The 23204-nt window shown below is 44.6% G+C and overlaps 1 protein-coding gene and 1 long non-coding RNA gene across 5 annotated transcripts in view; one reads left to right on the top strand and one right to left on the bottom strand.

Moving 5' to 3' along the window:
- Nucleotides 1-8529, top strand: part of gata2a (GATA binding protein 2a) — a 13795-nt gene extending 5266 nt beyond the window's left edge. Inside the window, exons 2-6 of one of the 4 annotated variants that reach the window (XM_030421522.1) lie at nt 1-232; nt 1046-1612; nt 4159-4316; nt 6505-6630; nt 7302-8529. The exon at nt 1-232 is cut by the window's left edge and continues 199 nt beyond it. In XM_030421522.1, coding sequence (XP_030277382.1) covers nt 4-232; nt 1046-1612; nt 4159-4316; nt 6505-6630; nt 7302-7601 — 1380 coding nt within the window. In that variant the 5' untranslated portion in view covers nt 1-3 and the 3' untranslated portion in view covers nt 7602-8529. Of the gene's footprint in view, nt 233-701; nt 966-1045; nt 1613-4158; nt 4317-6504; nt 6631-7301 lie in introns of those variants that run through there. The other 3 variants (XM_030421523.1, XM_030421521.1, XM_030421524.1) reach the window with 3 other exon arrangements.
- Nucleotides 8530-15763: 7234 nt separating this feature from the next.
- The window catches only part of LOC115582946 (uncharacterized), a 51248-nt gene continuing 43807 nt past the window's right edge, over nt 15764-23204 (bottom strand). The window contains exon 3 of the long non-coding RNA XR_003984281.1: nt 15764-15811. This is a non-coding gene — a long non-coding RNA (uncharacterized LOC115582946). The remainder of the gene's footprint in view (nt 15812-23204) is intronic.

Here is a 23204-nt window from a genome sequence, read left to right as displayed (position 1 = left end):
GCCATGGAGGTCGCAGCGGCCGATCAGTCTCGATGGATGGCGCACCATCACGCAGTGCTGAACGGCCAGCACCCGGACTCTCACCACCACAGTCTGAGCCACAACTACATGGAGCCCATGGCGCCTTTACTGCCCCAGGACGAGGTTGACATGTTTCTGAACCACTTGGACTCTCAAGGGAACCCTTACTACACCAACTCCCGGGCAAGGGTCACATACAGCCAAGCACACGGTAAGATGCGCTCCAGTGTGATGACATCTGAGTTTGGAAAAGTTGATATTTTATTAAGGCATTTCTGGTTTTATATAGGTTCAAAATGATCAAACAGAGCGTGCATTATGAGTATACATATATATATATATATATATATATATATATATATATATATATATATATATACATACATATATATATATATATATATATATATATATATATATATATATATATATGTGTGTGTGTGTGTGTGTGTGTGTGTGTGTGTGTGTGGAATATGAGCTTGGTAATTCTTGCAATGTGCAGTAAAGTTCGTCTTGACTTTTTCTAGGACGTTTGAGAAACATAAAAGGAATTTCTAGCAAATGACAGCGAGAGGAAAGGGAAGTATGTCATTTAACCCCTCAGTGTTGGGGCAGGGGTTTCTGTAGAGAGAGAGAGAGAGGGGGGAGAGAGAGAGGCACTTCCCGGATATAAAATAAAAACCGCAAATTTACTAATAACAATCTTTAGTCGGAGAGCTGCAGCCGATGAAAAGATACTGGGCCCACGTTAAGCTTCTTTCAGTGTGTTTCCAGCGGTCAGCGGGCCTTTTAAAGGCTCTGTCTTAATTAGACAAGAAGCTGCTGTCATTCGTGGACAACATTTTTGGATAATTGAGAACAAAATCTACGAGTTTAAATTAACGGCTATTTAATCTACATCTGGAGCTAAATGTCGGACTCGAGTAATTCTGGGTATTTCACAGGTAAGGGTTTCATGTTTTGTCGCTGGCTGTTGTGTCCAGAAAAGTTCAAATATATCAAACGCATTGTTTTTGGGTTCCAGCTCGCCTCACTGGGAACCAGGTCTGCCGACCACACCTCATCCACAGCCCCGGCATTCCCTGGCTGGACCCCGGGAAAGCAGCCCTGTCCGCAGCCCACCACCACAACGCATGGGCGGTCAGCCACTTCAGCAAACCCAGCTTGCACACCACCGGCTCCGGCTACCCCTGCAGCAGCAGCACCGGCACGGCCCCGGTGTCTTCGCTCACTCCGGCGTCCCACTCCAGCCCGCACCTCTACAGCTTCCCCCCTACCCCTCCGAAAGACGTGTCCCCGGACCCCGGCCCTACCTCTCCCACCTCGACCAGAATGGACGAGAAGGAGTCGATCAAGTACCAAGTGTCGCTGGCGGACGGGATGAAAATGGAGAGCTGTAGTCCGCTGCGCAGCGGCCTGGCCTCGATGAACGGCCAGGGCCCGGCCACGCACCACCCGATCCCGACCTACCCGGCCTACTCCCTGCAACCTCACGAGTACGGCGGCAGTCTCTTCCACCCCGGCAGCCTGCTCGGCGGGTCCTCCTCCAGCTTTACACCCAAATGCAAAAGCAAAGCCAGGTCGAGCTCAGGTGAGTCCCACGCGTGTTTCTCCCGCCTACTGCAGATGACACTGATAAGGCCTAATTTAAAAGTTATGGTTTATTTAGCGTTACACACTATAGTTCACTCGTTATATCACCAGTAGATAAATGTTTAATGGAGCAATATCATCATAACCTGCCATTGTCATATATTTCGTTTATATCAGTCTATGGGCACTTTATAACAAACTTCAACGGGGGAAAAAAAAATTACGCATCAAGTGTTTCATTGAGTTTTTAATCATTTTCAGCGCCAGCTCGGTCTCGCACTGACCTAGTTCTTAAAGTGGAACCTGTTGCTCTGCTGGGTCACTCTCAAAAAGCGTGATCACTGCCACTCAGAAGCTGACAGCTCTTATCTTTGTCCCATCGCCACTTGTAAGCTCCTCCACTTAAACGGGCTCCAACTTTAAATGAAACTCATCACACTAATCGGGGTCAACTATTTACTAAATGCAGAGCTAGGGGCCATTATACGTACGATTAATGGAGACTTCAAATAATGGAAAGTGGGATTAAACCTAATTGGATATAATCAATAATTCATAGAGGCTGTGTGTTTATTTTGTTGTTGATCTGGAGGAAAATTAAACGCGATTTTTTGTTCAAAGTATTAAACCATTTTCACAGGAACATTACATTGACTCATTCAGTCGCCTGACTTCTTCTTCGTGCCATTGGCTTGTTTTCTTTTGAACGTGGCCTTTATTGCACTTAAAAAACGAAGGAGTCACGACGCCCTGGCTCCTGCCATATCCTGTATACCTCCAAGTGAACAAATCACGACCTCCACCCCTCCCTCAGCTCTCCCCAGTACTAACAAAGCACAGGCGACAGAGCCCTGCTGTTTGTGTTTTTAAGCATGGCCTTGGCCCGCTGCACTGACACGAAGTGGAGGCACACGGTAGATCTGCCTCTATGTGCAGATGGAAGTCTGCTTCATGAAACCATTAAGCTGTACGCATCATCTCAAAGTTTGGAGAAAAAGGCTGGAAAAAAAAACCCCCCCACATAATTGGTTGTACTCAAAATTGTTTATAATAAAAGGCAGTCTATTAATTGAATGTCTGGACAAGCAGCTGATTCAATAGCCTGCATGTAGTGGGAGTGATATTCAGACTTTATGTCTGACATTAATGTGCAGACATTTGAAAAACAACCCAGTCTGGTAATGGCTCTGTAATTTCCCTGCATTGTTCCAGCTGTTGTACTTTGAATTAATGGACAAAAAAAATGACAACAGAAAAACATTGTAAGCTGTTAACAAGTTTGCTCCAAATGTAGTCGTGTAATTATCCATATTGTGATCCATTGTCGTGTGCTTTTTTTTTTTTTTTTTTTTACTACACCTGGGGAACGCTCAGTGGCTGATAATCTGAGTGAATGTGAGCTGCTGTTGTAGCAGAGAAATGTTATACTGTGACATTTAAAAGAAGCTGGCCAGCCTGGGCCTGAATCAGTAACACAAACATATCAGCTCCAGCATTAAAAAGCCTCTTATCTATCAAAGTTGGTGTCCAGTGCCAGTAATGGTGATTGATTGTTGTACCAAATGCCACAATGACATTTCAGCTGTCAGCACATATACCTTACAGTAGTGTGGCTTCCTGCTAAACCAGCCTCAAACCAGACCTCCTTCTCCTCTCTAACATACCTTTCACATCAAGCTTCCCACTTCTTCTTATTTCAACACTGAACATTGCATAAGACGGAATGCATAAGTCACTGTTGGTGAATATTCACAGTGTTAATGAGCTCGCTTTAATGTGGTCGCTGCGTTGCGAAATGCTTAAGAGGAAGAGAAGGGAGGTACAAAAAAATGCGGCGAGGTGCATTTCAAAAGGAACATAGCTTTTTGCTCAGGTCAGATTCCATTGTGGAGCGAGGGTGGGACTGGGGTGTCGCTGGCATTATAACAGGAATAATGCGATGATGCTCTAGGGAGAGAGGGATACTTGAATTAAATGAATCGGTCGGTTTAGCAACAGGCTGTTTGATGTCAGTCAAACCTGAAAGGGCGAGGAGAGCGTGTGGGAATAAGTTAAAAAGCAGGTTTTTTTTGCATAGAAGAGCACAAAGAAGTGGATTTCAGACTCAGTCACACTTTAAGGGTAATGTGATCAAAATAATGCTAGACTGATTACTATGTTATTAATTGACGCCAACTGGCACGCAAGCCCGTCATTAAAGGCTGCAACCCTGTTCGCCACATTTAATACCAACACCACACACTTTTGTTTCCTCTCATGGGTGCCCACTGAGTCGATGAATAATGTAGTTCTAATTTGATGGTGTGTCTCAGTCTTCTTGTTGGACACCTCTGGACATGTTCTGGCTGTCTCAGGCCTCCCCACTCTGGATCGGTTTACATAGAGGTGTCTGTGTCCATGACAGCCGTGCACACACCTGCACCCTGATATGAAGACAGATTTTGACTTCATATTACATACTGAGCTGGACAGCTGCTATGTGTTGCATCTGACCGAGTGTGAATTTTTTAATTATATAAATTTCCTTCTCCTCTCCCCCTCTTGAACTCTATGCAGAGGGCCGTGAATGTGTAAACTGCGGTGCCACCTCCACCCCTCTGTGGCGGCGGGATGGTACCGGCCACTACCTGTGCAACGCCTGCGGACTGTACCACAAGATGAACGGCCAGAACCGACCGCTCATCAAGCCCAAACGCAGACTGGTGAGTCCCACTTCTTACTGCACGGCAACACTCTGAGAGAAGGCACCCAAATATGCACAAAGCACAGGCCGGCAGCACAATTCCAGGAAAGTTATATTTTCCCTATGATCTTCCTGGAATTGTTTGTCCCTCTCACCCCCTGATGATCCGCCTTCATGGCCTGTTACAAAACTGCTACTATTGCCATTGTTCCTGCTATCATTATTGCTGGTACTTCTGATACTGTTACTGATACCAATGCCCATGCTGCTTTAGTTAACACCATGCTTGAGTAAATGAAAAGCAGCGTGGACATGTAGCCTGACATTCTTGTGTTGGATGTAGCACTGCTGCACAGACACTTCTGACATTAACCCTTCTGAAGCTGGACACACTTATCTGTGTCATGATTTAACTATCTTGACATTTTATATCGTTGCAGAAATATTTTTTTTATTCTGTGTGTGGCGGGTTAATTTGTCAACAAACAAGCAAATCAGGGAACTCTGTTGTCTACAAATTCAGAAATAGTATATGTGAAATAATACAATTTTCTCGTAATGGTAAATTAATAATAGGAATAAAATAAGCATTATATGATCGCAATTGTCAGGAATAAATAACAACACAAGGCACAGAACTACAATTAATAATTATGATAAAATTAAAAAATAGTGGCTAGATTAGGATTCATTGAACAGTTGCTTTAACACTAAAAATTACATTAGTTTTTTTTTTGTAGTGTAGTGCTGCCAAGTATAACCTTTCCCCTTTAATAAAAAGGGGTCTGTGCTATCTCATTTACCCAGGCTAATTATGATTGCGCAGGCTGTATCCCGGGTCTAATGGTCTTCATTAACATTAGCTGGTAATTTGGCTTGCAAATAAATTGTCCGCTATCAGAAGATCTTCGAGACATTTTTGGAACGGCCTTTTTGTCTCAACACTGCAGCCTTTTCATGATGTATCTTCTGGCGATGTTTTTTCGGGTCGCTCCTTGACCACCTCCACGTCGTCCCTCCTCGTGAAAGGTCCCATAACATTTTCCACTGGGGTCGGCCCATGTGGCTGCAGCTTTTGCATTTTCAGCTCAAGTGTTTTTCAGAGTTGTGTTCAAAGGGGCATCCAGTTGTTTCCTATCCGGATATCTGCCCGGCCCAGATAAGGAAGTCAGGCTCCCGGCTGTTTCCGCCTTCAACCAGCGCGCTGCATTCTCTATGGCCAGACTGACATATACTGTAAAGAGATTATCACAACACTGGAGGAGCCGCTTATGTGTGAAGAGACAGAGCGTGAGGGGCGGGGATTGGAAAAATAAATGGATTTATGTTCTTCTCTTGTTTGTCATTCTCTGTGCTCAACGCGCAGCCCCGTTTTATTTGAAAAAAAAAAAAAAAAAAGACTACATTAGATAGACTACATTTTGTTTTATTTCGCGAAAAAAAAAATTATATATATATATATATGACCAGAGCGGCTCTCCGGGTCACCAGCAACGAGTGCACCTGAAATTAATTAAAAAGAAAAACCTGGATGCTGCCTGCAAAGCTCAGGGCCGCGGGGTTCTTGCATGTAAAGCTAATGTTTCTTATTATGTGTGAAGAATTGATCCGCAATGGACGCAGGAGCACATTGCCAGGCAGGACACTGGGTTTTACATGACTTTGTAGTCCACTTTCCCTGGATCAGGATAAATAGAGGGTTTACACAAGTCCTGCTTTATAACCTGTTAATACCAGTGTACTTATTTTTTAATTCAGTAAATATGATAATTACCGGAGGGCGTGCACAGCATCAGGCACTCTCCATACAAAAATATCCCCATATCTTATTGCGCAAATTAGAAAATTTGATCATGGTTGTAGCGGTCTGCTTACATGCAATTGATTTAATAGAGGAGTTAAGTATATTTTCCAGTCTGAGCGTCGCTCCTTTTGATGCCTCACTGCATATGGTGTTGCGGTCAAAGTAGAAACGTCACGAAGTTCCACGAGCCGCTGTATCTATTTAAAGAAAACTTTCATGTTTTGAAGTCGCACATTCAGAACATGCGATGTTACAGCGGTGGCTACGATGACACAAATGTTTCACGATCAGCCTCGCAAGTGATGTTTAGCGTGTTTTTGTGCAGCTCGGTGTCCGCGCTGACCTCTCTCCACCACACGTGAATGGGTCATTATTCACCATGTATTTTCTCTGCTTCCTCCAGTCCGCAGCTAGACGCGCAGGCACCTGCTGTGCAAACTGCCAGACCACCACCACCACCCTGTGGAGGCGCAACGGGAACGGAGACCCGGTGTGTAACGCCTGCGGCCTTTACTTTAAACTGCACAATGTAAGTATCACGGGTAAAAAAATAAATAAAAAGACAAAAAAACAAGTCAAGTGCGTTTGTTTGGGGGGAGGGAGGGAGGGGGGTGCTGGTCGTTAACTGGTCAAGTGGGCGGACAGCTCGTATCGATTTAGAAGCAGAGAAACTGTGAGAGTGTGGAGGCAAAGCCTGCTCACCCGGTCGGGCAGAACCCACCGGTCGTCTTTTTTTATTAATCCATCGTTGTTTCAATGGGGGGCGTTACTCCCCGGAGAGGCTGCAGGGTGGGACTGTCATTCAGTGTAACGGCGTCGGTTACACTGATGAGGATTTGTCTGAGGCTGCTCCTTTCAGCTCCAGCCAGCCCTCATCCCCATGTATTCATATTGACCAGGACGGTTCTGTTGGGCTTTAAATTAGACAAAAGATGAAAAACGCCCCTGACTCCCTTATAATGGAGCTATATATGCAAAACAGCTGCTCATTATTTATTGCATATATTTCACACTGGTGTAACTCATAATATCAAGCCGAGGCGCATGTAAATCCTAACTGGTGATGCAACTTGTGACACATTTTAAATTATAAGCTGGTAAACAAGCTGGAGCTAACATCAGACCCTGAAAATGTGCTGTTCACACTGTCAGTGAAGCTTTTGTGTGGTGTGCCTTGAGCTAATGTTCTGCTCTCCACAGGTCAACAGACCCCTGACCATGAAGAAAGAAGGCATCCAGACACGCAACCGCAAGATGTCCAGTAAGTCCAAGAGGAACAAACGAGGAGGGGACGGCTACGATGAGCTATCCAAGTGCATGCAGGACAAAGCCTCTCCCTTCGGCGGAGCATCCAGCCTCACCAGCCACATGGCCCACATGGGTCACCTGCCCCCCTTCAGCCACTCCGGACACATGCTGCCCACTCCCACGCCCATTCACCCTTCATTCGGTCACCCCCACCACTCCAATCGCTCGCCGGTGTGGGCTGAGCCTCACTGAGAGGCCGCTCCACACCCAGAGCTCCTCCGCCTGTAGGAGCCACCACATTGCCATTAACACTAAATGGCCCTCCAATTCGCGTCGAAGAGGTGAGCAGACTTGTTGCATCATGTACAGTGGATGGAGGGGAGACTTTCAGTTGGACTTAATGGCTGAAGGTCGCATCATGCCTGACCTCACTGATGGGATGCTGCAGAGCAGGACTTTAGTGGACTCTGAAGAGCTAATGTGACAAGGGGGTTTGTGAGTCCCTGTGTGACTGAGGCTTGCAGGAATGGAGTGAGCGGAGACGCCTGTCGTTCTTTTTGCTTATTTTTACTAAGTCACTTTGGTACCCACCTCTCCTTGACCCTGTAACAGGAGACTCATGAGAGGTCTTAAAAAGAACCGCTGTTTTCACCTCACGACCATCTCATCATATACTGAGATACGTGCACCCCGTCCATCCCCGGGCTTTCATCCACAACTGCTGTGGACAGACAAAAGTGCTGGAAGTCTTAAGACTGGCTCACAGCTACCGTACCTGTACCAGAACCAGAGAACCAGTCAGACTACAGTACCCACAAGCCAGTGCTCTCCTCACATGCTGGATTGTACACCACTGCAATGCTCACCTGTTTTTAATAATGGACTTTTATGGAAAAAAGACACAGTAAATAGAGTGTTTATAAATGCTTAATTGCTATTATTGTTGTTATATTTGATGTTATAATTATTGCTACGATAATTTATTTTCACTCTTTAAGCTTTCGTCAAAGACACATGGAAACTGTTATGATTTGAATTTCATGGTTATTACGTAAAGAAAAACACTGACCTATCTTAGATGAAAAGTCCCTGAGCTGTATGTTTTTATCATTTTTCCATCTCACAAAAAGTAAAGGAAATAAAGTTTAATACTAAAATAAAACCTGTCACTGCCTCGTGAGTTTGGTCTGTCTCTCTTTATCAACCCTGCAGACAGACACACACACACACACACACACTCACTCTCTCTCTCTCACACACACACACACACACACACTGGACTGAACTCTCCTTGTAATGAAGAGTGCTTGATTATTAACATCATAAGTGATATCAGATGCATCAAGGGAAGCTCTGTGATCCCTTGAGCGTGGTAATGCTTTGGTCAGGCTCCGCCTCTATCTGTGATGGCGCGTTGTTAAGAGAAGGCCTCTTTGTGGAACTGAGGCCCCAGGCTGGACCATTGTACCCAGACAGCAGGCTCCAGCGAAGGGCTTGGGAGTCACACACAGTCATACATATGCTCGTACCCACATGCTCACACACACTTGGGGGGGGAAAAAAAACAAAGAAACACAAACCCTAATTCACACCCTTATTTAACCAAGAAACTCTTTTTCAAGCTCTCTAAACAGGCACATTTGTGATGATTTGGTGTCTGGCAAACACTGAGTCATGGGTGCAGTTCATGCGAGAGCCTCTCTTGCTTCCCCGTGTCTGTCGGAGTGGCCCTCTCTCTTGGCTACGGTGATTGGAGTGAGAGGAAGGACAGCGGGTCTTTAGTGTGAGAGCGAGGAGGAAGGAAAGGCAATCAGGCGACCTGAGCAAACACGTGGGGGTCTGCTCAGACCCTTAGCACACAGATGTGCACGCAGCTGAGGCTGCCAGGAAGCAGGCGTCGACTCTGCTGCTCCCTCATCACGACCTTTTTTTCTTTCGCTTTGTTTTGTTTATCTTTCTTCACTCTCCTGCTTTCTGCTCTGTATTCTGTTTGTCTTTTATTCTCCTTCGTTCCCTCTATGTTGGTCCTTGTGTCTCTCCCTCCCCATTTGGACGATTACAGTAAAATAAAAAAGGAACTTTGAACAGAGCCAGCTACTAATGAGTCTGCTCAATTAGGGCCAATTTGAGGTCATCATCACCGAGTTCAGCATAGCCTCACACACCCACAACACAAACCAGCCGATTAAACAGTCCAAGCTAAAAGTGGACTACTACCCCTCCCTCAACCCTCCACCCAGCTCACATCTGCTGGACCACTGTGGAGGTTGATCTGCTGGGGTTTCCCAGAGGCTTGATCTGTTCAAATTGGAAATAATATTTGTCCAGGGATAACTATAGATGCTGATTTGTTTTCCAGTGTCGCTGGAGCACTGTGTTGTCAGCTTATGCTACATCATAGCACCCTGAATAGCACTAACCTGGCTGCATACACATGGATACAGTACTGCAGCACACTGAGTGTATGTTTTCAGAGCGGGGGTGGGATCCCCCTGATCCACTTGCTGAACACCAGTGAAAATGTAACGCTCGGCTGCCAATAAGCGGTCCAGCCATCTGTGTGTAGAGCAGTGCCGTGGGTGCTGAGCCGTGTACAGGCCACAGCTCCAGCGGGGTTGTGTGCTGCTTCTGCAGCCAGCGAGCCTGCTCGGCCGGGCTTGGCCTGACTCCCGGAGCCTGAGAGGGGGAGACGGAGAGAGCCAGCGCTCTTCAATGAGGCCCTCCAGAGGGAAGGGGCAGCCCTCCCAAAAATAATACAGCAGTCTGCCAGGCCGGTGACTCCCAGCGCTGCCCTCGCCTAAACACACACATCCAAACACATATACGCAGACATGAACATGCATGTGAACATACAGACAAGGAAGGTGTGTAACAAGCTTCTCATGTCTGATGCAGAGTCACTGTTTGTGGAAAGCAGAGCAGCCTGAAGAGACATTAGGCAGCAGGCACATGACATGTACATTTGCTCTTGAAATGAATGCCTGGCTAATTGTTTTGGTAGTCAGCATGTGCCTACGTTGTTACCCCAATAAATTCATACAGACTTTGAATATTAAGGGTTATGTCTGCATTTTATTTCACAACTGCTACATCGAAAATACCCCTCTCCTAACTCAAATCATGAATTATGTGACATGAAGAGAGACATAAAATAGGATGTTACTTATCTTCACTATCAAAGTAGCGTTCCTTAGAAGTGATGAAGAGAACTTGGATGAGCCGGTGGGGTGAACATGGTGGCCACCTCGATCAGAGCACCGCAAGGTTTACGACTTCAACCGGGAACTGGATGTCATCTCCACTCCCTACCTCCCTCTTTTTCTCCCCTCTGCCTTTCCGTTTGCCCTCACCCACCTCCCCACCAATGCTCATTCCCTCTCTGAGCTCCATGAAACGCTCCATCTCTTCATTCTCCCCCTCTCCACAACCCCTACTACTCCCACTCCTTCCTTGTCTCCCACTCCCCCAGTGTATTTGTTTTTCCATCAAATTGAATTAGCGGAATCAAAAGGTATCCCGACCATCCCCTCACAAAGTTGAGTTAGGGAGAGAGAGAGACATAGAAGATGAAAGGAAGTGGAGTGCAGTTCAGATGCAGGTCTCTTCATGTGTGTGTTGAGCTGGGGGTTGACCTTTGCCTGGACCTAACTAAAAAAGAATCCCCTAGAAGGATATTAAGGCTGTGAGATGGGACAGTATTTAGATAATGAAAACACAGTATTCCTGCGTTTACCCGCCATCAACTTGCAACTTCAGTTTCTTGTTTACTGCCCTGGAGCAAAAAGAGAACTTGTGCTTTGCAATGCCATGATGAAGCTCCAATTTAGCTCTGAACTGTTTGAATTCTAATGATTACAGAGTCATCGTGAGTGTGCTATGTTAAGACCCACACGTGAACTTCCTCTTTTCATGGACAAATTCATAGAAATACCCCTGACAGGAAAAGGTGGGTACGTTCAGTAAAACACCTGGTGAGCACTATTCACAGAAACCATTTGACACTTGAATAACTCCTAACACTTCTAAGATTAATCAACCATACCATGTAGTGATGATGTGATGAGGCGACGATCCGATCTGCACAGCTTTGACTGGAATAACTGTCACTCAGCGAGAAGCAGAGCTGACAGCAGATAATCAGTGATGACCTCTGTTGACAGGAAACAACCGCATCCTGACCTGCCAGAATGCCAAATCTCACTGATGATCTCTCCAAATGTCAGAAATTACCCAGAAAGAGTTAGAAGTGTTTTGATCTTGCATCAGTTTTGTCTCCCCAAAGACCTCTGTGGACCTTGAATGGCCTTCTGCTAGTTACTGCTGCATACCAAACTTGACTGAGGACATGGCTTTTCAAAGCAGTGAAAAAAAAAAAAAAACAGGAAGTGAGAAGTTCAAACAGGAAATACTTATGTTGTGCTATTAGGAGCAATTGAGACCATAGAGGTCTGACAGAGACAGTAAAAAGAGATTGATTGCGGGGTTTTTACAGTATTTAAGTGTAATTCTCTGCAAGGTTTCATCCTGTATGCAGTAAGAGCTGCCCCAACTGTAATAAGTAACCAGTAAGCTTTGTAAATGTAATCATTTTGTGAATTATTTGGACTATTGAAAATCTTTACCCCTGCAAAGAAGGTCATGTTTTATTCCGTGTCTGTTTGTTTTTTGGTGGTTGGTTTGTCAAAGACATTACTAAATAGATTGTCAGAAAACTCAAATGGTGGATGGGTATTGGCCCAGAATGGACCCCTTTAACTTTTGGTGCGGCTCTGGATAAAGGATTTTTTCCTCACTTTTTTTAATACTGTGATGTATGGTGTTTTTGACATTTTCATGAATTTCTCAGGGAGTGATGTATGAGTCTTGAAAATAATCAGGCACGATTAGGTGGCTGACTGATAATAATTCGATAAAAGAAAAATCTGGATTTTGTGGATAGAAATATATTTTAGTTGATATTGCATTGATGTCTGCTCGGTGAACACACAGAGAGCATGATCCTCTTGTACTAGTTCCTACACTGGCAATAGCAGAACAGGGACAGCTACCAATTCCAGCGCTCCAGCATGACAGCTTATACTACCAAACAGGCCAGCTGATGAAAAATGCTTGAAAAAGAAAAAGGCAAACAGAGCTGCCACGAAATAAAGAAAGGAGTCGTGCTAGCGTGACGATGTATAGAGGAGACTGCTTACAGCAAACAACATCGCTTACAACAGCTTTAAGGTGAATTAAAGGGGACTGTGAGGCCTTGGCAGATGTATGTACTCTACTGAGTGCCATTCTAGTTACTTAATGATAACAACACATTTTACAAAAAACCTTTAAAAAAAAGTAAATGTCAAAAAACTTAACCCGTAAATGTGTTTTTACCTTTAGACAGACTCCTGAGAATATTTTACCAGCATCAATAGGAAAACTAATATGAAAGTAGAGAAGTGAAAGAGGGAAAGAAACAGGGAGAGTGTTTCATATCAGTCATCAGTGGCTGCAGATAGACCTCATTGCCACAGTTTGTGGTTTTAAAGAGGTTTCTGGGTAGAGTGTAGTAATAATGAAAGAGGTTTATGAGTGCATAGAGTTACGGGTATTTGTGGCTGCTATGTTGTACTCCCAGATGATTACATAACATCAAACTAAGACCATTATGAATTAGCATCACTCATTTGGCCGGTCCACACATTCTTTTCTACGGTGTTCAGGGCATGATCTGCTAAGGAAGTAGCTGTCAGACACAGGGTGTGGACATGCAGAGCACCCCTCCCTCAACTCACCCTGAAAACGAGGTCAGTCTCCTCTCACCTGGGACAAGAAGCATTCAGGATGTTCACCTGGGACAGGTAGTGTTCAGCTCTCATTCATGCCGTGTTCTGCTGGGCTGAGGCCCTCCTGCTCACCTGCTCCGACAGACAAATTCATCCCCACTGTCTCAGGACAAATGAGCCATTCATCTGGAGGCTCCCATTGAAAAAAGCGGGGGGCAAGTACAGTACTAATGCCTGGGAGGGCTCAGGGGAGTGGGCGTCTGGACCTGCCATCCTCTTCCGCGCCCATATAATGTCCCTTGCCATTCCCGGCCCCCGCCCCGCTCCACTCGCTTTCACTGGCAGGTAACTGGAGAAAGGCGTGAGTGGGGGAGTCAAGGGCACCTTGGCCCGTGGCCAGGAGTGAGAGGATGGGGCCCAGGTGCCTACCCCTGGATGGATCCTCTGGACACTCCCACAGGGACTGATGACCAGACAGGGAACAGGAGGACTGTGGAGGACAGTAGAAGCCCACAGAGACCTGCCGAGCCCTGCTCAGAATCTCAAGCTGTTCAGCTTGCTATTGTAGCCTAACGATGGTTGCTTCTGCGGTGGATTAAGTGACAGTGTTGCTCTCTGGCTGCCCTGAATTCACGTCGAAGCCTACTTAATTCCCATGGACCAGGTTGTTCACACAACAAGGCATAGCTGCTCTTAATCGTTTGAGGTATTCAAGTGCTAGATCACTTGCTTGTAGAAAACACTCCTGATTATCAACAAGTTTGCCTGTATGCAGAGGTACAACATCAAAATGCAGACATGACTGCTAAAACTCAAAGACGGAGCCAGCTGGCCAGGCCTCATTTCACCTCTGTATGTCTCTGCGCTCATGCAGAAACAAGGCATGAGGTGAGGGCATTCCTAAACCACTTTTCTCAGTGTTTATCTCCAGTAGGAGATTTTGTTGTGTCTGGCTTTGTTTGCCCAATACTTGTCAGGTTACTACAGATCCCACACACACACACACAGACACACACACACACACACACAGAGGACAGTTTTAAGGAGAGGAAACGATAAATGAAACGCAGTGAACTGCATTTAAAAAAAGGCCAAATACGGTGAAATTATTAAAGGACCACAAGGACATTTCAGAGGGAGATGAGAAAGATGATGATGATTACTTTTTTTCTGTGGGGCAAAATTGTGGATGTGAGGAGCTTTATTAGATCCAAAGAGCTGATAAAAGAGAGAAAGAAAGTTTTTGATATTAGTGAATCAATGTTTCATTCTTTTTCTAAAAGTAAGCAGACGGTTAGCACTTTGTAACTGCCCCCCTCCTATTTTTGATTACAAGGTCAGTAAAATCTGTTGCACGCATTACCTCAGTCACCTTTAAATGCACGCCAGGAGAGACAACCTGTTCTTTAACTGTCCCTCCTTCTTTGACTTAGGCTTCACTTTTTCGGGACAGGAGACATGTGCAAACCTGCAACCATTACACAGTAGATGCCAGAATTCAGTGGAGACAGAAATTATCAGAGACATCACACACACATACACTTGCACACGCACTACAGGCCTATCTGTTGAGGATCGGTATGAAAAAGGCGTTGTGCTCACTCATTGGCTCGGTGGGATGTTGCAACCCCAGCGCCTAACTGGTCCTTATCTCCCCTGAGCAGACTGCGCAGCTTGATATGCATCTGTCATATTTGTCGGAAAGAAAAGACACCGCTGTGAGAGCACGATGAGTCAAAAAAAAAAAAAAACGGGCCAGCGACATAAACTCACTTCCCTGCGGTTTCTACATGACCGTGATCATTTGCTTGTCGACTCCCTGGTTGAGGAGACAAACACTGTCAAACGCAGTTTTACAAACGCACGATATTACGAACTTGTCTTAAAAGTGGATATCGTAGTGCACCTGATCACTCTGTGCTTTACATGCCTGAACAGGTGTACATTTTTTATTGTCCTGTACTAAAATACACAGCCAAGAGCATATTGTCATCATTCCATCATGAAGACAGATAAGGCCCTATCCTCTCGTCGTCACAGTGGCCTTGCATCGGCTCCATCAGCTGCTGTGGCTAGCGGAGCCTCTGACTGTGCGGGTCGGATTGTTTATCTGAGGGCTATCTGACCTGATAAGAGCTGGAAAGAGACGGCAGAGCGACACGTTCACCACCGAGCTGCTCACAGCACTAAAGGCCGCGAAGAATATATACAGAGTTGATGGTGAGAGGGTTGAAGTGTCAAAAACAGCTTCAACAAGCAGTGAACGGTGAACATGCATGCAAACAACAAGAAGTGCCTAAAGTGATCCTTACCTTTCCTTCCAGTGGCTCAGGCTGTTAAAGGGGGCAAAGGTCATGTGGACAAGTATAATCTCTATTCTCTTGCTCTGGTTATGTTGAGTCTCTTTCTCTGAGCTACGTTTATGCCTCTGATTGACTTTTAGCCTGCCAAACCATCATTAATTGCCATCGCACACACACACCCATGCAAATGCATTATACACACACGCACTGATGCATGCACACACACAAATATAGAGCATCTAATCCAGCTAATCCACCCTGCCAGTTGAACAACTGGTAACATGTTTAATCACCCATGTAAAAATAAAGACAAGACCAAATTGACTGATAGAATTATTCCATTTACCCGTCTGATTAAAACATTTCACCACTGCCACGGTTCACTGGAGATCATCTGAAAAAAAGAGAACAACACATGAAAATTAATTAAAAGTCAGCGATGTAAACGGCTTCATTCAATTACTGGTGCAAGTAACAAGCTCTGTGGCATGATAACTGGCACGGACAGACGCATCAAATTAGCTTGGGAGAGAAATAGAAAATTGGGGAGCCACTTTGAAACTCTGTAAAAGGCCAGGAAAGACTTCTTGAAACAGGAGACATTTTCTCCAAACAAGGGAAGCACTCTCCTGAAAGAGAAGAATGAGCAGTTTACGGCACCCAGATATGTGCGCTGGACACAAGCCTGTTCGACCCCGGGTCATTTTCCGACAGCCTTTGCTCTCCATGTGACATCATAGGCCGTGAGGGGGGAGGTGAGAGTGAAGTGTGCTCAGACAGTAGGGTGCAGACCGAACTACGGCGGACAGAGGCAGAGAAAGGCAGAGTGAGACAAAGGAAAAGTGTGGTGGCTGAGAGAGGGCTCTCTGATTCGTTTCCTTGGCAGGATGACAAAACCGTGCGGAATGCAGCGGAGAGGGGAAAGAGAAGTGATCAAGAGCTCAAGAACGAAAAGAGGGGGCAAAAATAGACGACAGATGAGGGGAGAGAGGCCTGCTGAATAAGCCTGGATGGCAAGGCCTGCCATTGATTCATTTCCCCTTTCCCACCCCATTACCATTCCCTGTTTCTCTCTCCCACTCTCTTCTGTAACCATACAGCCATTAACTACAAACCTACTGTTCCCGTAAGTATTAAAAAAACATCTTTCTGACCTGGTTGGGGGAATAAAATCAAGGTACGTGGTTGCTCTCCTTATACTGACACATAGAAGTCTGCATAGTGAAGAAAGAGAATATACGTATGTGCCCTTTGTGTGAAACCTACAAACAATTTAGACACACCGAAGAAGTGCACAGACTGCGCACGCACACTAAGACACACACAATTACAGTGGAGAGGGCAACAGGCTGCCTCTGTCAGCCACATTTCACAGTGGCGTATCATGGCCCGGCGTACCAGGCCTGCGGCCAACCGCTGCTTATGCTCTGGGTAAACACTACCACCTCGCCTACATGGAGTTACACACACGCACACTCCCAACAGTGCCATCCAACACGCAAACCCAGTCACACACAGGGTAAGTGATTAATGGAGTGTGAGCATTAGATATGACAGCATCACTAAGCTTCTGTGATAAAGAGCCGCACACAGACACTGCTTCCTTTTTGTGCCCATCGCTTGTGTCCATCCTTTGTCCGCCGACTCTGGACTCCTGTCAAGCCACCTAGGGCATTTTGCTCACAAATACCACCTTGGCGTAATGTTTCATTTTTAATTTGACAGTGATGAAATGCTCTGCCTCTGCAAAGTATTTTTAATACCTCCATTATACTTTACAGGCACCATACTGAATACTGGCAGCAGATCTAAATTTTGAGGACACACACACACACACACACACACACACACACACACACACACACACACACACACACACACACACACACACACAGTATCAAAGACAGTTAGAAGTTCAAAATCTGTGTCCAAATTCCTAAGTGTGCACTAGATTTTTAATAGGTCTCAGCCTTGACAGAAATGTTTCCTCTGATATGGCGGATCGCTCAGAAGACTGAACATTAGCTCCATGTTTACACAGTGCTAAGTCAGGTCATGAGTCATTTGCCCAGTTATCCAACTGTTCGAATGTAGTTTGGCTTCATTATATGCCCCTCATGTGACAGCAGTCAGCCAGCGTGCCCCCCTCTGCGGCTCCATAGCTCCTCTTCCCTCTTCTGCATCTTCTCATGCCCGTGTCTCGCCCCCCCCCCCCACCCTCCACTGGCGCCTGTACGGTTAGTTAGAGATTGCCACAGGACATCATGTGACAAACAAGCAAACACACACAATCACGCCGCTGAGTGTTCGCGCGCACAGGCACGCACACACACAGCAGCAAGCAGACAACCATGTAAACGACAAGCACCCACACATCCATTCGTCATTCTCCCTTCCATTGACTTTCATGTGGGCTAAGTTGAATGAGCAGTAGAGCGCTCCAACAATAGAATCCATTCTACTGGCAGCGGGGAGGCTGTGCGTCCATGAGTGTTAGTCCCAGCAGTGGCCAGACACACCTTGAGGCTAAATGTTATCACTTACTTACTGTAGTTATAGCCTTGCCAAATCTAGGATTTGTGACTTGTTTTTTTTTATGTCAGTTAATTTATGCTGTAATGAATCACTGTTTCAAAAGTATTTTTATGGTTTGTCCTTTAACGACTCCATTGCCATTAGTATTTCTGAGAAAATAGACAGTTCAGGCTTCAAGCACTTTGATTTATTGGGGGAATTTCTCCCCTTTTTGTGACGTATGGTTGTTGGACCAACAGGAAATATAAATATCTTGAAAGCAAGCCATTATGAGGATAACACCCCCTTGATCCCCACACTCATTACTCGACCTACTTACCTACAGTGTCCAACATGGCCTCCACCCACTACCACCACCCCTCCTCACTTTCCCTCCTTGTCTGGCAGACCTCCAGCGTCTGAAACTCTAGACAGTGCTTGTTCTGCCCTTTCTACAAAATTTAGGAAGCCATTAGCAACATCAAATCATTACTTCAGGAAAAGGGAGAGAGCAACGACGAAAGGGAGAAAAAGGACAAGGGAAAGAACAAGACACACACAGAAACGGGGAGAGATATCAGATTTCTCCTGTTCTTTGTCACTCCATTACAATAATGTGTAGGGACCCATTTATACTAATACATAATGGAATGATACCCATAAAAAACAGTGAGAGAAAAATTCCTGACCAAGAGGATTACTGCACGGGTGCAACAACACACAATCCCTAAAGGTAGGCCTGCCCTTGCATACGAGCAAGCACATGTACAATAAAAATAAAGTCACACACTTCAGACGTTTTAATGGAGTAACTGCAGAAACAACATCCTCAACCTATGACAACCCTGTGAAACACAAAACAGACTAAAGGTGCAATTAATCATCAGCATAATCACTAACTGCTGCTCACTATCTTTGGCTGCAGCTAGCTGCTGTTAGCTCGTTAGCTATGGAGCTATCAGCCTAACAAACTGACTGTATAGCGACTGACTGACTGTGAAGTAGTTTGCCTGGACAGGGACAGTGGCCATGGATCACGGGGGAGTCACCACAGGCAACTGGGATCAGCTCATCCAGGTCCAGCCACGATCCAGTGAGCGCGGCTGGTCATCGAACTGGGACTGAAAACAGCCTTGCAGACAATTACACAAAAACTGCTGAACAAATTTCCACCAAACTTGGATAGTGGATCAGTCTCGACCAAGAACAAACCCCTTTAAATTTTGATGCCGATCTGAATGAAGGGATGGATCCAGAATTAAAAAAAAACTTTCTTTAACATTGTGAAAAAAAGACATTTTTCAGCATTTTGTTAATTTCTAAACTTATGCATGGATACTTACTTTCAAAATTGAGCCATTATCTATGAACAAGTACAGAAACAGAATGCTGGGATTTGATGGAAGTATACGCTCTACTGAGTGCAATTCTAGTCTGTTGTTTATATTCTAAACAACTACATTTTTGGTAATTTCATACACATTACCCTTTTAAATAAAAAGGTGACAAAAACACAAATGAAACCCAAAGTGATAGTACCACCTGTTAAATTTACAATAAAGGCCACTGATTCCTCTTTTCATGCTCCCAAACTTCTGCTTTCCCCGACTCTCACTCTCACTCTCACTCTCGTTACTGCACTGTCACCCCAACTCTAATCCAGTTCAAATGTAAACAGGCTTAGGTCTTCATTCCTCACTTAAACCGTATCAAATGTATCAAAGCAGAGGCTCAGTGGTGTCCTTGGCTACAGAGGGGTCAGATCGGGGCCACACGGGGCCACACACTCTACTCAATTAGTCCGAGAGCCAGTTAGTCTGACTGACCAACACTGTGTGCGGTTCTGCTTGTGTGTGTATCTCTGGTACACCGACACAGTACGTGAATGTCCATAACTCTGCATGTCTACATAGTGTAATATATAAGTGTGTAATCATATGTGAGTGTGTGTGACTGAATGTAAATGGCACTGTGTACTGGGTTAATAGGTCAGTTCACGGTTATAAGGGGCATGAGTATGTGTATATAATCGAGTGTGTGTGTGTGTGTGTGTGTGAGAGAGAGGGAGAGACTGTGTGAGTGTGTGTCGAGCAGAGACATGGAGTCTCAAAGCTGCATCAACCGAAAGGGGAAAATATGTGAAAGGTTGTCTGCAGGCTAAGAACAATAATGCAGTTTGTGTCTGCAGCAACATTATTTCTCTGGTTAAGTCAGCAGCCCTGGAGGAGTCCTCGATGGCCTTGAGAGCACATCGCCTTTGTTTTCCAGCTGGCCTGATTCTTCTTCTTCTTCTTTTTATTTTGTTTTAAATATAATGCAGAATACAATCAGATGAGATACACATTATTTTATAATCTGATCTACATCTTCTGCCTTTAAATTTCTATTTAAAACAAGTGTCTTCAACCAGTTAATCACAAAGCCACAACTTGTTACCAGAGTTTACAAGTTTGCTTAAGATGCTTAACCAAAGCAGTAAATATTCCACTTTGTTTCTGATTAAATCTACCATTGGCGACTACTTTTAAGAGATAATTTGGCCATTTATTTAATTTTCCTCAAGGGTAATTCCTGCGTCTAACATGAAATGGTTTTCCCAAGATAAAAACCTTGCATCTACCCTTTGACCCTTCTTATAGCACATTGATGCATCAATGGTTGATACATACGTGGGAAAACTCACATTATCTTGTTTTATCGTGAACAGGAGGAGGAGGGGAAGAGTCCCGGGGGACTTTAATTACAATCAGTTTCCTTGTCAAGCTGCGATCTCATCAGCTACAAATATCTTATTGCTTACATTTACAAGCTTGAGCCAATTGGATACAATCAAACTAATTAGCAAATGTGAAACAACAGTTCTGCTCCTCAATCAAATCCGGACTAACTGAATACAAATAAAGTTAACATTTTTACTGAATCGTCACCAGAACGATTTCTTCCTAATAAAATAATCTGTGTCATTACACACAACATATTTTCTTGGCTCAGGAGCTCCCTGAGGGGCTCTCTGGTATAAGGGACCCTCCTCCCAATCTCAATCCCAAACCCATCACTCTTCCTCAGGCACTCAACTGTCAATCTGACCCTGATCTGGGAACCCGGTCTTATCTGATCCCCCAGGGCTCCCTGGGGGGGTGCAGGGGTAAAGGTGGGTCGTCCCAGCCAAGCCAAGCCAAGCCATGTCTACATACCTCCCCATAAACAGTTAAACAGCTACCGCCAAACTTTGACCCAGTGATGTGTGCGACCTAAATGTGAGAATGTTTGTTTTAATAGATGGTATAAAGTGGAGTCATCACACAAAAATTGGCACAGGGACCAAGATATGCTACAAAGGTCAGAACATTTCGTTATGAAATCTATTAGCCTCTAGTCAGTTATCCCAATATCTATAGACTACAATTATTAACCTGATGTATGACCATGAGGGGAAAAGAAGCAGCATCATCAATGCACAAGTGGCCCCCCTGTTACAGATAACACTTTTTATCTGCTGCTTCAGAAATAGAAACACGTTTTTGATGGTAAAAATGATTTAAATCATTTGAATGAGTGCTTTTGTTTTTACTCTTTTCCTCAAAATAATAAGGCAACAACAATTCAATGACATTCTGAAACAGGTACTGATACTTCAATGCACCAGTGACTTCAGATGTGTCAGATTATTGAGACATGACTGCTTGGACATAAAAGGGAAATTACTTGTACATATTTTTAAGCAGTTACCAGGTCAGAGAAAACAGTCTCATCATATTAGATCCATTCTGTAGCTTTAAAATGTGACAGGATATTGCTCAAAGGTGGAGTTGGCAGAGCTGCCAGTATCTAAAGTTTTGTTTTCTTTCATGTTGGCAGCACATAGATTATATTTGTTTGTAGTATTTTCATGAGGGATGAAATGATGTAACAGGCATATCAGACAAACACCATGTATTTGCAATGCTGCAAAATCATCTTCCTTGTTCTCTTTCCCCATGTCTCCGATCTCCTGTATTTCTATCATCAGCTGATAGCGGCAAATAGAATCTTAGAAAGCTGTAGGCACAAACTATTCTTTTATGTGATATTGATATTTGTGATATCAGGTATAGAGCGTTCATTTTTTAAGTGAAGGCTTTGTCAGTGTGTTTATCCGCCTCTCAGTGTATATGACATTGTATCACTGTGTTGACTTGTCTCCTTCTCCTTTATCGACAGACTCCATCATGCAGAAATAAGCTCTGTCAGGTCTTGTAGCTAATCGTCCCGAGGCTCGTCCATCAGACACAGATTCAATTGGAGCCTTTTAATTAATAATGCCGTTTATCGGGGGGGTTCGGGTGGGGGCTGTAATTGGGATGTCTGATTAGGCTCTGGAGGAAGCTTTTAAGCCAGCAAGGTTATCAGTGCTCCTCCCTCCGCCTGTCATCATCTCCTCAATGTGGGCTCCCGTTTTCTGTCGCTCTTGTCTGATCATTTTTATTTTATTATCTTACCATGCTGGTTCCTCTGTCTCTCCCTATTCCTATCTGCTCTGTGCTGCCTTCAACAGGTGTCTGACATGAAATTCCTTCAGTGTATTATACAAATCAATACATCATTTTTATACATCATTTTAGCGCTTCTCTGCAGTCTCAGCCTGAGTCCGACTTAATGCTGCAGAAAGTGAGGCTCAGCACTCAGAGAGCTGGACAGCTCCTGTCTAGCCTGATGTGAATGGAGACTTATTGATCCCAGCAGGCTGTGGTTAGGGGGCCCTAATGCATTTACACCCAGCTATACTCCCTCTACACATTCTGTTTGTCCCTCTTAATTACAGCGACACCATAACAGATCTATACAACTCCCCTGATACTCAATGACTTTCTCAGCGCTCTCCTTTATCCCCCCCCATCCTATTCTCTCCCATTTTTCTCATTTTCTCCCCCGCCCTCAGTCACTCTGTCCTCTGGGCTCCCTGGGGTATTATCTCTAACGGTAGTGTTTGTAAGGCCAGTCTGCTGTTGGCATGGCTGATGTATTTTGTTGTGCAACGATGTGTTCTTTCAAATTGATTCAAATTGACCAATAGTGCATGGCATCAATGAGGAAACGCCCACAACTGTCAGCTGAAGCTCCAATTTGTTGTGGGCTGACTTGTTTTTACTAGGTAATAAACAATATAAGTTAATATGATTCATATAATAGGATCTGATTCAGTGCCTATCACATTTCACTGCCATATGGTAGTGAAATGTGACACATCTTAATTTATAAATGGTCAAGATAAGTAATTTCAATAATCAGTACGA

This window comes from Sparus aurata, chromosome 6 (genome assembly GCF_900880675.1).
Source record: "Sparus aurata chromosome 6, fSpaAur1.1, whole genome shotgun sequence".
Lineage (NCBI taxonomy): Eukaryota > Metazoa > Chordata > Actinopteri > Spariformes > Sparidae > Sparus > Sparus aurata.
The sequence above is the reverse complement of the archived record's forward strand: the minus strand, read 5'-3'. Positions and strand labels throughout refer to the sequence as shown.